The sequence below is a fragment of the Manduca sexta genome, chromosome 19, assembly GCF_014839805.1.
Source record: "Manduca sexta isolate Smith_Timp_Sample1 chromosome 19, JHU_Msex_v1.0, whole genome shotgun sequence".
In the NCBI taxonomy this organism is placed as follows: Eukaryota; Metazoa; Arthropoda; class Insecta; order Lepidoptera; family Sphingidae; genus Manduca; species Manduca sexta.
In genome coordinates this window covers 581278-598699 of record NC_051133.1, presented here as the reverse complement: position 1 = coordinate 598699, position 17422 = coordinate 581278, and the positions used below count along the sequence as shown (strand labels likewise).

At 34.3% G+C, this 17422-nt stretch overlaps 2 protein-coding genes across 2 annotated transcripts; both read right to left on the bottom strand.

Moving 5' to 3' along the window:
- Nucleotides 1-73: 73 nt before the first annotated feature.
- On the bottom strand, nucleotides 74-1690 carry LOC115441168. Its single transcript, XM_030165827.2, has one exon. The coding sequence runs from the start codon at nucleotides 1103-1105 to the stop codon at nucleotides 77-79; it is 1029 nt and encodes a 342-aa protein (XP_030021687.1). The 5' UTR covers nucleotides 1106-1690; the 3' UTR covers nucleotides 74-76.
- Nucleotides 1691-2093: 403 nt separating this feature from the next.
- Nucleotides 2094-10085, bottom strand: LOC115441186 (circadian clock-controlled protein daywake). The gene is made up of 5 exons (XM_030165864.2): nucleotides 9840-10085; nucleotides 8697-8916; nucleotides 3308-3438; nucleotides 2715-2870; nucleotides 2094-2303 (listed from the first exon to the last, which is right to left on the bottom strand). Exons 1-5 carry the CDS (start codon nucleotides 9892-9894, stop codon nucleotides 2152-2154), a joined length of 714 nt encoding a protein of 237 aa, XP_030021724.1. The 5' UTR covers nucleotides 9895-10085; the 3' UTR covers nucleotides 2094-2151.
- Nucleotides 10086-17422: the final 7337 nt, after the last annotated feature.

Sequence of the window (17422 nt, the reverse complement as noted above, 5' to 3'; positions counted from 1 at the left end):
TTACAATTAATTAACATGTCCGGAACATTTATTAAAATTTATTTACAACTGGTAAATTAATAAAAATCCCACAAATTTATGTATAATTTATTTGACCAGCAGAATAAACTGATATGTTGTTATGTGTGAAAAATATGTTTGTTGAAGCATTGTGTGGCTGGAACATTTTTGCATGACTTGTGTCCCAACACCAGAGGCTGTTGTCGTAACTCTGGATGCTAATAGATGCCCAGTATTTATCCAGCTGTCTGAATTCTGTATGCTTCTTCACCATGTCACATAAACTGCAAATTATTTTTGGTGATAAAAATCCTTTCCCTATAAGTATAGCCATGTTGGTACTGCTCAAGGAGTTCTCTCCCTCTGGGTGAACATATCTACTTATGTACCCCTCCTTAGTGTTAATTGGTGCTTTGTGAGCCAAAAGCCCCACCCATTCCACCAACTCCTCAATATCCAGATCCTCAATCCACGGTATGCTTGGCACTGTTGATAAAAATGTTTTTACCTGCATCGATTCCAATGTGACTTTAATATTTCGATCATGAAAGTATTTTGCAACAGATGAGGGACATATTTCAGGATTGGTTGGTTCCCAAGAAACATAAAAGTCAAATGGTTCTATCTTGCTCAAACTTTCAAAAAGTTTAACATACTTTTCTCGTTTTATTGATTTTAAATCAATGTTTATACGGTAATAATTATTATTTTGTTTAACACCATCAAGACCTAGGCTTCTATATATAAAGTCAAACACATGCAGTATTAAGATCCCATCGGGGGTTACTGCAAAGCAGTTTTGTACTACACAGTTTCTTTCGGAAGATATACAGTGCAAGCTACCGTGCTGCACGAAACTTTCTATGAAAACTGATTGAATAAATTCTGTGAGTGGACAGTTCCATATTCTATAGTAATCCGTGTCTCCTGATATTATTTCTTCAATGAAAACTGGTACCCGCGGTTCATCAGGGATCGCTATTATCACACTTTCGTAGAAATTGTTCAAGTTCAATGCTCTAATCACTTCATCATAGGTTTGTTTTTCTTTATATGAACACATCACTTTTGGCGGCGGAAAATCCCATACTTCTGGAGCTAACATATTTAATACTTTTTCACTTAACAATTATTTATAATATTAAAGATGGAACAATTAAAACAAAATAAAATGCAGCATTAATCACTCAACAACGTAAACATAACCTCAAATTTGATACAAAACATGAGCAAACGTTTGACATTTGCGTCCCATTACACGTAGATAATTTTAAGTTTTTTTCTCGTTGACTTAGTGCAGCATATTTGGGTTGAATATCCTATGGTTCGATGAATCAAGAAGAATTTATCTGAAACTTAACTCTTTTGAAGACACTTGTGATTTGGCAATATGGTGACCTTGACCTTTGCCGGTTATTGAACGAATATTAATAAAATGATTTAAAAAAAAACGGGAGTTGAGATTCTAAATAAACAAACTTGCTCCATGTGACTGGTAAGCTTAAGGTCCCGAGGAAGAGAATATGTGTCGTTCCTGCCTACACATTGGCTTTTGCATATACCCAAATGCATGAGATAACAGAATAATATGAGTAAGTGAACTTTAGTTTTATTGTTATGTTTTCTTACAAAATTAAAATTGTACTTTATTACCAATGTTTCCAAGTCATTAAATCTATATACTTACTTATATAAAAATGAACCCCTATTTCCCTTGGTCACGCCATCACACGTGAACGGCTGGACCGATTTCACTTTTTTTTTGTTGTGTTTGTTATATTGTCAGGAGAAGGTTCTTACGTAAGAAAAAAATCAAAAAATTGCGCGGAAAATTAGAAAATTAAAGGAAACTTAACAAAAATATTAATTTTATATAACTGTCAATTGTTTGAAATAGGTACTGTCGGCGATTGACAGAATGCGCGCTGCAAATTCATAGCTAAGACGGGACAACGTCTGTCGGGTCAGATAGTATGAAATAAAGAATAAAGAAGCTATCTAATATCTTTTCCTTATAGAATAAACAAATTACATTTGCTTATCTAATAACATACCTACTTAATTAAAATTACGGAATGAAATAAAATATGAGCTGAACAAAACGAAACCACATTTTAATAATATCTACCCTCATATTATATCACATTGCACTTATTGAATATACAGTTGGTCAGCTGGTATCGCCTTGTAGAACGCTTCCACCGCTTCCACCACCCTGGATACGATGGCGTGGACGATTGGCGGCGCGACTTCTTTCATCACCTCTTGCCAATTATTGTTCACAAATTCTTCCACAGGTTGAGCTAAATGAAAATAGAATATTTTATATCTTTATTGTTACATTTTGTATACTTACTCGTGTATGCGCTTTTGTATAATTTTTTATTAATAAAGTCAAGAGATATTTATGTTAGTTTAAAAATGTGCAAAATAAGGACATAATGAATTATTATCTTCTAAATTATTTGGTACATTACGAACAGTTATGATTTTTTATTTTCACAGTAAGTACATACATTTTCTCATTGAATAGTTCTGAGGCGCACATTCTAATGGCATTTACTAAAAGACCTTTTTAATTGCCTTCGAATGATGAGAGGAGTATCGCAGACGCCTCGTTATTCAATAACTAAGCAAGACTACCATAAACAATGACAATTATTAATTCTCCAAGCAGACCGACATTCATATCACTACACCTATAACCTTCTTACCTAGAACCTTATTGCCGTTGAAAAGATTGTCAAAGTTAAATTTAGCGCCAGTCTTGGTCTCGTACGTGTGTTTCCATGCCTTGATGTGCCAGTGTGGCTGGCCGTCTGCTCCTGTTACCGTAACTACATCCGTGTGTGCCTTAATTATGATGTCGCCTAGAAAAAAAAATGTGTGGATGCATCGGTATAAGAAGATGTAACATTCCTATTCACGAACAAAAATAAAGGTAGGTACAGTAGATATTTTTCCATATCTTGGGTTAACTTCTATTCTGACTAAAAATCATATAAAATATAGATTACATGTAGTTGAAAATAAATATTACTACGAGAAATAAAACAGTATCTAATCATATTTTCAGTGTCAAATAGAACGTAACTTATAAGTTTAAAGTTTGATTCATTCCATAGCGGTCCTTGAGATATCTATAAAACGAAAGGCCATTGGTTCAATCCCGCCCGAGGCGAATGTTGGTGAAATTCATGATATTTAAAACTTACAACTTAAGACACAATTCATATCTCTGTGGCTACTCATGTATGACAAGCACGTGGCTACAATATTATATATTTCAAAAATGTAAATCACTTACGGATGTTGATGTGGTATTTCCCTTCACCCTTGATAGGGAAGATGAGCAGCTGTCCGTCCAGCTTGTAGTCTCCGGTCAGGTCCACCGAGCACTTCACGGCTAACTGCTGCTTACCTTTGCTCTGATCCGATCTGAAACATTAAAATAGCGCAATATATTAGCTACCTCTTATAGAAGCAATTAACCTATATTAACACAAGCCTAATCTATTGACTTAGTTTATAGTTAGTGGTGGCCTTAAGAGGTGGTGAACGGGGTAATTGGCTATTGCCAGACCTAGATCTTGCAAGGAGTTAAAAAATCAGAAGCCTTTTTCAATAATTGGGTAAAGAGGCCTTACAAAGATCTGCGTTTTGTCTTGGTAATTTGTCCCCATGTGATATAATGATTTTTTTTTATCTGACTCTTTTATTAGATAGCGCTGGCGTCGTATAGTATTGTACCAAATTTTGTAGCGGGAAAGGCACCCAAGAGAACGTAGTGGCAACCGATTGCTCGTTAATTAATAAAAACAGTTCAAGTCATAAAAAGCGGCCATGATGCTCGCAAAGGCACGCGTTTAAGGAAAAATAACCTACATTATAATTAATGTTTGTCACCGCTTCCTACATATTGTCCTCGGCAGTAACCCTTCCGACCTTTTGACCTTACGGCCATACAAAGCGAAACAAATCATGAAACCATTGCTCCGTCAAACAATCTATTTAAGTTATGACATGTCCAATAACTACAATAGTTTACTACGATGAGTTCATAAGTTACTTTTTATCGAAAAATGAGGTGACTGTCCATAATCAAACGCCATTGCCTTTCGGATGCAGAACCCTAATTGCGATTCTATTAACGTTAGAATTTCTCATAATCATAACGATTGTGAGAAATTCAATCATTTCATTTACTTTTATTTAATTACATGTGTATTATAACGATGTATAAAAAGCTTCAATTAATTAATATTTTAATAAACGGAAAAACTGGAGGTCCTATTGTAAAATATATTTTTTTTTCTTGATAAAAATAAAACAAATTGGTATAAACGGTTTACGGTACCCATTAATTATATCTACAGCCATCTCGAACATTCAAGCATATTTAAAACGAACAACAAGTAAGTGACTCTAACAGAAAACTAAAAATACGTAGGTAACAATTATCTTGTAACGTTTCGTATGTTCAGTGAAAAATATGGAATGACAAATAATGTCATGATGTCATAATCATCACAAACGACTAACAATTGCCAAGGCATTTTATAAAAAAAATATGTATACACCGGAAATTGTATCATGGATGCATGAAATTACTTTAATTGTGTCAAATTAATAGTTACTAGCTTATGCTCAATGGTAATTTTATATTTCTGTGGCCAAAAATTTTAAAACTTGTTTAATTATTTTAACCGTGAATTTGGACCTTTCATACTTATTATAAAATAAAGTCACCTACCACGCCAGTCTGAACATGTTAAACTCGAAAATCGATTAAACTGATATAATTACATGACATCAATAAACTACAATTTTTATCAATCGTAGCAGAGTTCCCCAAACTTTTTTGTGTCGTAGACCCCCTGCCATGTTTTTCCGTGTTGGGTAGACCCCCTACTTACCTGATATTGATTTCCTGTAAATTTCTAACTGTAGTGAAGTTTAGTTTTAAAAACTTAAAGTAAAAACACATGTTAATTTATACATTTATTAATTGAATTTAAATTAAAACTATTCAAAATAATTTTTTGTGTCTGTTATGTAAAATATACGTAACATTAAATAAACATAAAATAAACTATAAATAAAATAACATAAGCAATAAGTCAATATTTTTAGTGAGAAGGATGAACCTGATGCTTTAATAATAAATTATCAACATTTGGCGTCAATTTTGTAAGGGTTAATCTTAAATCTCCTCGGCTAATTATGTCCAGTCTGTTTCTTTTTTTCGTTAGGAGATTGGTAACAGTGACAAATTGAACAAGTCAGTGCAAGTTAGCGAAGCTCTGAGACTGCGACACACAAGTTCAAAATGTATTGCGACCACAAAGCGAATACCAACATCCTACAACTTAGTTTACACAATTTTATAAACATATATATTTTTTTTTTACTTCATAGGTATTTTTATAAATAATATATATGTATTGATATTATAATATAGTATTATGTAAGTAAATAGGTACTATCAGTGTATGTGTTGAGATCCACTATCGTGGACCCCCATTTTCATTTCATGAACCCCCAAATTTTTTTTTCGCTGACGTAGACCCCTTGCAGGTTGTCATAGACCCCTAGGGGTCGATATAGGCCACTTTGGGAATCACTGAATTAGTAGGCTTATGCAAAAAGTCAGAAACAAAAAAGAATTTCAATATTTATTAGTAAATTCATAGAATCGGTCTCATAGTACCCGGTAAACTAATATGGCATAACGAACGGTGTAAGTTGCGCATTTATTTTCTTTATCATAATATTTATCACATTTGATTGAGTTTGTTTGTTTCTTTTATGCATTTTTTTTTGTAATATTGCAAATTAATTTCCGTTTACTCTCTTCTATGTATGTATATCTTATTTATTTACACTTTGTACCCATGGTATACAGGCGGACTTAATGCCATGGGCATTCTGTCCCAGTCAACCTTGGGGTGGTGTAGAGAGGATGGTTGCAGGTGCATAATAAAAAAGAAAAAGAAAACACATAATAAGAGTAATAAAAACACGTATTACTTCTTAGTGAAAACTATGATGGATTAAGAACCTTAATTTTCATTCTTTAATTTTTTGTCATAATTTGTTCTGATCGTTTCCTCTAATAAATAAATATTCATTATTATAATTTCCATGTGTCGCTGTTTCTATTATCAATAAAAAAATAAAGGTGGGTGAGATAAGACAATATTATTCATATGAAAAACCATAGACCAGTTCTATCAGCAGTAAACGCATGTTGCAAAAGTGTGGAATATTTCCCTAAGAACAACATTCATATTCCTGACGTCACAGTTGCACAGATGTTTAGATATAAAGTTAGCGTTCTTTCTGTTCATTATTTGTCTATGGAAATTGTCCATTGTCTATCTGCTACAAAATTTAGAGATCGCAAAGAATTTTCTCTTGAAGCTAAGTGTTAAAGAGATACAATAATGTTTGGTTTAAATTTGTGAGCCAGTGATCTTTAATTTAATATTAATATTGGCATAGAATTTTCAAGACGATAAGGTAGTACAAAATCAGTACCACCACACAGTATATACTATTGATAGATCTGTAACATTATGAATATGGAGGATTCAATGCAGGTCAAGCTTTTTAAGAAAAAACCTATATATTTACCGGACCTGAAACACGAACTCAGGACCTCACCGAACAGAACCCAACTTCTGTCACTAAACAAGAGAGACTAGTATCGTCAACTGCCTAAAAATAATAAAAACTCTTTATTTTTAATCTTACACAATACTTATAACACACATTACACATAAGCATTACCTACCGTATTATAATCTATGGCAATATTATTCTAACTCATCGTTGCACTTAGTGACACTAACAGAAACATAATGCCCTTGTCCCACTAAACGATGTCCTTAATCTCGACTCGTATATACGGTCTAGTTACTACACTTGGTACTTGTTAGGTACGTCTATTTGTCTCCAAGCAGTGCAGTTAAGATTGTAGGCAGACACATGGACATTAAGTTTTCCAATTTAATTGAAAAAAGTATTTTTGTACATGTAATAAAAAAGATTGAATAAAGCTGTAATAAAAAGATATTCTTACATATGATAAAATAAAGTCTCCCCGCCGTGCCTGTATGAACGCAATAAACTCAAAAACCGAACAGATTTTAATACGGTTTCTTCAAGGGACAAAGTGATTCAAAAGGAAGGTTTATGTGTTTAATTAATTAATGTTTTATGTGACAGAAGAAACATGTAGGCTTATGTATATGTGCCATCTGTAAGAAGTCGGGGCGCGAGGTTAGTTATAAATTAAAAACTACTTTTTTTCCATAAAATTGCCTTATAGACCTTTTATTTCGAGAAAAGGATTTCACCCGATCAAAAGGGATGCATTAATAAACCGAACCAGCACTCACACTTCTCTGACTCTACTTTAAGTATCTAGTGTCAAATTACGAAGGACTTTCGCCTCACACACCATGCACGAAATATATCGCGGACCATAAAAAATACAGGAATCGAACTTACGATCTCTCCTTTCTCACCCAGGACTCAAGTAATCGCTGAATGTCATAAATTATTGTCAATCTCGATGAAGATAATACAACATCAACCATAACAATGGCCCATTAAACTTAACCAGTTGTCATAAAAAGGTAATAATAGTTAAATAAGATGTTAACTGCTGACATCCACAACATGCATTATAGAAAAGAATATATTAGGTAGTGGGTGCTGCTCGGTGCTCATACGATGGACCTTCCCCTTCCCATTACGCATTGCAACTACGCTACTGAGGCATTCGAAATGAAATGAAATTATTTATTTGAATCCGTAAAATGTTATACATTGTTTAGGTTCGGTCAATATTAACTCTACCACCAGTTCGGAAAGCAGTTCTCACCAGAGAAGAACAGGGGAGTAACTCTAGAATTTAACCAACAATAATATAGAAATATTTTTTTTGCCATTAGCCGGTTTTTTTATTAATGATAGTGTGTTTTTTTATATCACTGATATAGCTTTTTCAATCTAATAAACAGCTTTTTCTCCGCATTTTTATCATGTCCAGAATTGTCTATGATATAATGTATGTTATAATATTAACATAAACTAAATGATATTTACAATATCTCTTAAACAGCTCTCTACCTCTTTTCTTCCTTATATAAAATTCCCACTGCGTTCTTTCCTGGGATAAGTGGACTATACAGGGTGTATTCTAAGGTGGGGCAGTAAGAAAATAGCTTCTGTATGTGGTAAATTTCATCTAAATCTGTTGAACAGTTTCGCTTACTTACTTCTAACGAACATATAAACATCTTAACAAACTTTCGTATTTGTTAATTTTAATATTAAGAAGTGACATAATAAGTATGTAACTTCATTATCTTACAAAACAGTTGGATGGGCTTAAAATTTACTTATTGCTTCAATAAAGACAGTGTATTGTGTCTGAAAAACTGTCTTTCTCTTGATCCTCAAACTGGTCAAACTATTTATTGCCTTTTTTAATTTACATATTTGGAACCTTATTAATTTACATATTAAACGTAACAATTTGGTTTCCGCTTAACACATTTTTGAATACTATTCATTCACTGGTTTCTTATGTAAAGTATCTTTTCTAATAAATTTATCAGGTATTCTTTATAATAACCTCTTACCTTCCAAGCCCCTCGCAATAAATAAATAACTGCGAAACTCACTTGATAGCCTCAATCGTGCATCCTTTCATGCCGGTCACTGTTGTGTCTCTGAATGTCAGTTGGAGACCTCCCTGGTCGCCCTTGATGACGTCGAAATACAATGGGTCCAAGGACTTCACTCCTAGCTCAGGGATTCCTGGCGCGAAATGCGGTAACGCCGCCTGCGCCGACGCAAGGGTGCAGGCATTGTCTGCGTCCTTACACGGCTTGATAAAAGGGGCTAGAGGAAAATATTTACTGAGTTAGATAGCAAGATAATATTAATTCTAGTACTGTTAAAGTACACTGGACTTAATAAAAAGTATAATAGAAGCTAGAGTCAATTGGCGAAAGATGTAGAGCTGAACCTAAATCTCATTACTTGTAATAAGCGACAGTTAGAGGTATTCACTGATATTAATGTAGTGAACGCTATCTAGTGTAGATATAAATACTGCACAGCTATCGCACAGTGAAAAAACCGCGAAAATGTACTTTAGGTTAATTATTCGTTAAAGCCTGCAGTATATGTCAACGTGACATTGACCTACGTGAAGAGTGCATTGGTAGTATAAGGTCGAGGGTTCAATTCGTGCATTGTGTTTGCAAATGTCAAAAGTACAAAAGAGTTTTTTTTTTATTTTAACTGCCAAAATACATTAACAAATTTAAAGTGCAAATGAAATGTGTCTAGCAGTAAAAAAATGATCAAAGCCCAGTGAAAATTGGCTAGTGTTTGTATTTATTGCAGTCCTAATTTAATAATCATAATGGTGCTAATAATAAATCAAACATGTTAACAGTTATGAAGTATCACAATAAATACGTACCTATATTCTATACTAATTATGGTAAAAAGTATATTAATCTATATGAATTTATTTCTGAATATAATTTTAAATGTGCGAAGAAAGAAATTAAAAAAATAGCATAATTCTTAATTGTGCTAATATAATGTTAGGCTTTGGAAAATACTTTAATAAACATTGTAGTAAAATGATAAATATAAAACAACAAAACTGCAAAAATATTCTAATTACACAGAAACACGACAGATCGATTAAAAAAAAGAATCTCCGAAATGCAGTTCCTAATCCTTGGATATTAAAAAAGGAGAAAAATGTAAAAATGGAAGACAATTTCAAATTCAAATTTGGAACTCACCCGAAGCGGATCTTACGGCTAGTATCACAGATAGGAAACAGGCGTATCGCAGCATGTTGTGTGTTGCGAGTGACCGGTAGTTGTGACGCGCAACTCCACAGTACGGGCTTATATGCGGCGTCGTTGTGACGTCACATTATATGTACACTGAGGTGAAGCGCTGTCTGATCCTCTGCGAAGGTTTAAGGAGCAGCTTCTTTGGTTGTCAAATAAAAAACGAGAACTGGCGGTAAGTTCAGAAAATTGTATAATTCTTGGGCGGTTTAAGGGATTCTGCAGCTAGGATGGCTAAAGCACTATAGTACACACTATACTTACACACTACAGCATCTATCGATTCGTCTACCGTCAGTGTTGTTTTAGGACAATCGTAAGTTATCCACACCTAGGACTTTGAAATCCAAATGACTGTATGATTCACTGCCTTTGTCACTCTCAGTCAAGAGATTTTACGTTTCAAGTAATGACACAGACAACATTTTCTCAAAAATGACCATACTTCCACTCACTGCTGCTAGGCTACAAAAATAAATAAAGTAGTGTTGCACTGACTCCCGCATATAAGACGTCTAGCGTAGATTTACTGGCTCTAAGAACAATTTCGTGCATAACTTCCCTTTAACATAGCTTTTCCGCGTGTTGGGTAGGGTGTTGGGATTTTTCCATTTAAAGTTTAAATTCTATAATATCGCAATTATATTTTTTTTTTCAATTTAGATCTAATTTTATTGAAATGTCTCACAATTATTCATGCTATTACGAATGTTATTTATTCAATGACTTGATCGGAAAATTGCAGCGATTAGTGATATGAAAAAAGACTAATTCAAAATACCAATTTATATACGGAATTATATTATTGACCATTTTTATATACACTACAATTTTTACCGAATTAAGGCGTACAGGTATATCATCACACCCTTATATCCGAAAGGGTAGTCAAAAGTAATGGACTGCACATAATATAACCACGATCAATCAGATATTTGCAAACATTATTATTATCGGGTTAAGGTGGTTTGGACTTTATGAGTGGATGCTGTAAGTCGAAGAGTTGGTAGGGGTTGACCGGACTAAACTTTTCAATGTCAGATATCTGACATTCAAAAGTAAAGGATAAGGCAAAAGTACACAGAACTGGCAGGAATGCATAAGAAGTGTGATGAATGTGGAAAAAGCGAAAGAATTGTTCCACAATCCAGCAAAGTTGTCACTTTTGTTCACTTTTTACACTACGGGAGGTAGATATTGATATTTCCGATGCAGGAATTAGGGATTCCAGCATCGTACCCAAACCCAAATAAGCTACTCGACCCCCACCATGTTATCGTGACGATCTTGAACTTGGTACAGCTGAGAATAAATGAATCAAACAGAACTCGGCAATTACGCAATTGACACCTTCACCGCAGGCAGCAGTTTGTTTGCCTCCAATATTTTTCACAAACATACATCGTCTGCTATGCTTAATATTGTTGTTTTTTAAGAAATTGATTCGAACAGTTCCTTTATCTGATGATAAGCACCAAGCCTGGCCATCACTACTGATAAATTTTATTTGTAGATGATAGTTTCCTTGAAGTTCAGAAATCTGGTTTTTCAAATTCGTTCAATAATAATTTCCTGTCTCATCTTTCATTCAAAAGCGAATCTTGCTGTCTTACTACTGCTGTAGGTATTCTGTTCTTTTTTAATGCAGTGAGGTTTGAGCCATTATTACAAAATTCCATCACGAGGTTTATGCTGGTGCAAAATAATATCTAAATAAAATGTCGTTGTGTAAACACTACAAAAATATTAGTACATTTGCAAGCGTTGCACCAATATTTGACAATCGTAAAAATAAATGATTTCGGAATATGTAAAATGCAAGTACATCCCCACGAAGATTAGGACATTGGATGTTCAAAAGAAACATAATATATAAACGTTAAATTGATCAGCTAAAAATATGCTACTCTTTTATATTAGTAGAACGTATAAAAAAAACAATACCTACTAAGGGTAAACGCTTTCCAATCTTGATATCTCTGCCTAAATCAGTAACACCGCCACGAGTCCATTGCAGGACCGCCTTACCCGGGATTTCTGGGGGGTGTGGGATCCAAATCAGGGCCTAAGAGAGAGCATGCCGAATACTCGTCAAAAAAGTCGGCCCTGGTCCATTGCACTTAGGTGTTTACGGCAGTGGAAGTCAATATCAGGTTTCTCAACTTTTCGTTGCCCTCCTTTTTCTAACTGATATTTTTTACGCGAACAGTCTTAGTCCCAGTTCGCTCAATCGCCATCATAATCGATGGATCTTAAAATAACTCGGCGCGTGTCATGATTAATATAAATAGTTTCTTTGAACGGTTAACGACGACCGGTTATGATTATTGCAATAAAATTATCACCTTAGCAATTGTCTCCACGGAGTATAAGGAAAATAGTTTCAGAGAACAGTTGGTTCTCATGGGAGGTCATGCAGGACTTGCTGCATTATACCATCGCTAATAAATAAATATTAAATAATATTAATATGGTACAAGACAGTAAATGTAGAGGCTGGCGTCGACTAGAACAGAATCGAATCGTGCCGAGTCATTCGATTCGTCAAGCGTAGTCGACACTATTCATTGCTTGTGTGTACTAATATATAAAGCTAAAGAGTTTGTTTGTTTGAAAAAGTAAGAAGTAAAAAGTAGGCTATAGCACTCAGAAGTAATATAGCTTCCCAAAAAAGAAAAATAAAACGGTTTAGTAGATTCTGAGATTAGCGCGTTCATATATACTTACTACACAATATTCAACAAACAAACTCTTCAGCTTCATATAAATATTCCGCTTTCGTAGAAACGTATATTTAGGATCACCTGCGTTATCTCTATTTGTTTATTGAACATGGATTCTTAATCGCATAATGACAATGGATCTCTTTAAATATTTAGCTGGAAATTAATTTAGCATCAAATTTCAAGCAGGGTTCAAATAAATATTTTCCGTCACCAACCTAAAACAATAAATACCTGATTTGTTAATTAAAATATGCAAATATTATAACTATAGGTAAATTAATTGTGCCCGTCATCTTTGAAAAATGAAAAAAAATACTGCTAAAGAAATGCATTTAATAAACATGACAATAAACGACCATGTTAAATATTTATACATTACAGAGCACTGGATTTATTACGACGGCCTAAATCTATCATAATATATAAATAGATATTAATCTATATCATATCATATCATAGATTCAATTAGGCAAAATATACATACGTTACCTTAAAGTGCTTACTGCTTACGTGCTATTTTTTGGTCCCGCTACCATGCTACAAATTTTACTATTAGAAACCATCATTCTGACATCAATATAAAGAGATTAATTATTTAATGGTTGCTGTAGACTGAAGGATCAGATAGGTCTTGGAAGTCTGCTCTTAAAGTGTACTAAAATAAAACTTCACTTAAACCTTAACATTCACAGAAGTGCCGGTTCCTCGTTCCGGTACACGTAGTGAGTAATATGATGGTTTTGTTTACGTAGGCCCTTGTCCTTTCATGCCATTTACAGTTTTAGCAATGTGTCAAGTTGTAGCAGCTTTGTGATATTTTGGTCTTAAACTAGATTTATAAAAAAAATCACGAGGAATCTTAAAGATTGTATTTAGTGAATTATTCATTATAATTGTGTGATTTTGGATTTTTTTTTTATTTCTACCTGACCTGAATAATTGAAAATTTTGATTTACTTGTCAAGTTGCAGCATACTGCAGTTTGGATCCGTTTTGGGTCTGATTACCGGGTTGGACAATTAAAATTCATATGAGTTTTTAGATTTCAAAAAACCACAGTTATTATGAATATTTGTCTTTGATATAACGATGAACTTTGGCCCGATATCCGTAAGTTACCAATAATGTTAGTAATAATGTAATTAAATTTGGCAAAAAATTTGGCATTGATTGTTCTGTCTCCTATTTTGCTTTCGTTTTCAGGAAAAGATAGGGCAAAGTCCGAGCTAAGCGGGGACCAGCTGTACAAAATCTCTCGTCAGGCGAAATCCTATTGGACCCCATTCTACTTTCATTAGGTGCTATGGAGTTACTTTGCCGTGATCATATAACAAAAAGACTTTAGGAATCAGAGAACCTGAAACATTTGCAGATCTTAATTTATCCCCCACAGGAATACATCTCGCGACCAACCTCTTTCGCTTCACTCCTTGCTGTTTCCTCGCTTATCGTTAAAGGAACTTCGATCTTTGTTGAAAGGCATGCATAATAAAAAGAACAAAATTATTTAATAAATGAATAAGACTTAATAACAGCAAAAAATATAATCATCTCTTTTGAACTATATGCAACAAAAACCAGCCTTGACACTGAGTGACACATCTTCGAATGTGGCAGGAAACGCCATTCATGATTTACAATGTTTTGTTCTCTTATGATCATAATTGGCGGTCTTACTTATAACAAATTAACGTAATATGGTTTCTTATATGCGGTAATGAGCCTTGACGACATAGGCACGGTTTTTTTTAACATACTTACCTGTTCCATGTTCTTACGTGCCTCGGTAATGCAATTGTACTGGTGGTAGGCCTCTCATATGTGAGAGTCCTCCTAGGTAGATACCACTGCAATGTCTATATCTGCCGCCAAGCAAAACTGTGTAGTTATTGTTGTGTTTCGGTTTAAAGAACATTGCAGCCAGTGTAACTACTGGACATAATGAGACTTAACATCTCACGTCTCAGGATGGCGAGCGCAGTGGAATACCAAACAATATTTTGTACTTCAAGGTGTTGGATGGTGTTTCCACTGTTTATGGGCGGTCGTATCGCTTACCATCAGGCGAAGGGCAATCTCGTCTCGTCATTCACAGCAATAAGAAAAAAAAAAGTTGTATTGCGGTATGACAGCCGAGTTTTGGCTTCAGGTTTGATCAGGTCGTGTAATATGACGAAGTGAAACGATGGACTAATTTTGACTCTACTTAACCGTCCCATGGTGGGATAAATCTAGCCGATTACAATATAAACTCTAAACTCCAGGCGTATATTGAGTATAAAATCCAATATCACTTTACTGGATTTGGGATTCGAACCCAAGACGTCAGAGCGGAAGTCGTACAGGCAATACAGATACGCCACAGAGGCAGTCAGAAGAACAACAAAAAATCATATGTTAATGTTATAGTTTTAATATTTATTGCTGCGTAATTATGTCCTCGGTTATTTTAAATTGTGTTTGTTTCTTAGAAATTCGTTACATCATTCCTTGTTGATCGATAGGTGCAGGTTCAATAATGACTGAGTAATGCTCGCGAAGCTGCTCACGTAAAATTATTTTTTATGAAATAAAAGTAATATGAAAATAAAATAGACGTTATTACCTTACCTTACAGTAATAAAACGAGATTTTTGTTTTATAATTATAAGTAAAAACAGTTACGATCAAACAGTACCATGATAGAACTTGGCTATACATCTTGTACTATACAGACCTAAGTATGTAATGTATTTACGTACATCATTGACCATATTAGCTCGTTCCATTAGCCCGCGAACATTATTTACTGAGACCTGCATCCGGTTCTAATGACTGACAAATTAACAAATATCTCATCTATACTAATACATATATTTGAACGCGCTAATCTCAGGAACTACTGAACCGATTTTGATTTTTTTTCACTAATCGAATGCTATATTACTCCTGTGTGCTAAACGCTACTTTTCAACCCAAAAAAAAAAGAAAAAGTTTTTGCGCGGGCGGAACCGCGAGAAAATCTAGCCTATACATATAATAAAACAACAGGACCTGGTTTTAACTAATAATAAAGGGGAGAATAAAGAAGAGAAATAGTACAAAATCAGCGACATCTTAGAAACGTCTGAAGCAATTTTCGTTAAGTTTTCACGGGTGGAGAGTATAATTAGGTAAAGAATATAGAATTGTTTCATTAAAATCAGGTATCAGAAAACGTTAAGTTATTTTAAGATAACTGTCATTTACTAGAATTCTTCTACGCGGACGAACTTCTATGCAGGCGGAACTACAGTCAAAAAACTTTTTTTATAAATATTGACTTATTAGTTTTTAAACTGTTAAAATTAGTGTTAAATTGACAGCGTTGAGAAATAGTCGTGAAAAAAAAGACTGATTATAAGCAATCGTGCAGTAAGGATAGGTATATTAATTTTTGGCACCTTTGATTATAATGATATTGTGGGTGATATAGGCGGTGAATATCAGTTAACTTCAGCTTACCGATTGACGCGTTTGTCTATGCTAGAAGAGTCATCTATACCGGCGCAAGGGTAAGAGTTTTCTTCCTCACGCAATGTCCTCACCCCATTGTCCTTACTACAATGGGGTGTACGCCTCCAGAATGCGACTCGTTAGAACGTGCGGCTGTGACAGTTTTTTATCATGTTTTTTGATCCATCGCCAAAATGAACCAAAAAACACACACACATCACGCATTAATCCCCCAAGAGGTATGCAGAGGCGCAACAAAGTCAGCCACTTTTCGCTAAGTGTGTTCTATCCCATGATGGGGGCCGTGCCTATCGCCAATTCCAGACTCTGGGCTAATACTGAACAGAAAAATCCAAATATCACTTATTTGCCCGACCCGGAATTCCATCCCAGGACCAGGTGGTGGTACCTACCCAGGCGGTCTCCCACCTATGAGATACCTACCACCAGTAGTTACTCTCGGAATCCGATCATTGATTAATATTGGGATTTTAATTAAAAATAGCGAAGCTGTGTGGTACCCACTTCCCATTCAAGTAATCTAACAGATAACTTCTTGGTATACTATTTTGTAAACAACCCTATTGATAGAAAATTATCCATTCAAAAGAAATACTATAATATAACCTAGTCAATGTAAAGGATGATACTAGAACGACTGAGATTAATGAACATGGTACAAAAACCAAGTTCCTGTTTACGTATGACATGTTTTTACACATGTAAAAGGTATCTTTTGTTACATGGCATATGTACATGACTTGGCCATTTACAGTTTTTCTTTAAGATGTGGTGTGTCCATGAGCGTTCATAGATTGTCATCGTAACAAGAAATGTTTGTAGATAAAAAAGTAGCTGTTTTTATCAATAATTGTCAGTAACGAGATAAAGTGTAAACGATGTATAGCTAACTTTTGAATGTAGTTTTCTAAAATATAAATCACACTATCCGTATTTTCTGGATAGTAAGACGTATATCTAAATGATGATAGATTGTGTACAAACCCAATCAAGGTTTATGTGTTATTGATTACATCTAAATCTGCACAGTAATCAATTAGGTTAAAGCAACTATCAACTAAAACTGTTATTTACTTTAGCGATTCCTTCAAGTGACTGTCAGATTCATACTAATAATCTCTCTCGCTTCCTGACTAACCTTCCCACGTAATTCTTAGTAATATTTATATTTCGTAGTAATAATATGAAATATAAATATTATTGTAATTTTCTTCTCCAACTGCGTTGTATTGAAGTAACAAGTTGACCGCATATACATGCTGCCCTAAGGACAACTAAGGCTAGGTAATTGATACTAAAACTACGTAA

Bases quoted from the DNA above. Each gene is read 5' to 3' on its own strand.
- LOC115441168 (XM_030165827.2), bottom strand. From the start codon at position 1,105: ATGTTAGCTCCAGAAGTATGGGATTTTCCGCCGCCAAAAGTGATGTGT.
- LOC115441186 (XM_030165864.2), bottom strand. From the start codon at position 9,894: ATGCTGCGATACGCCTGTTTCCTATCTGTGATACTAGCCGTAAGATCC. The intron at 3,439-8,696 runs GTGAGTTTCGCA...TTAATGTTTCAG, and splicing joins TGCACGATTGAGGCTATCAA to ATCGGATCAGAGCAAAGGTA. The intron at 2,304-2,714 runs GTAAGAAGGTTA...ATTTTCATTTAG, and splicing joins CAACGGCAATAAGGTTCTAG to CTCAACCTGTGGAAGAATTT.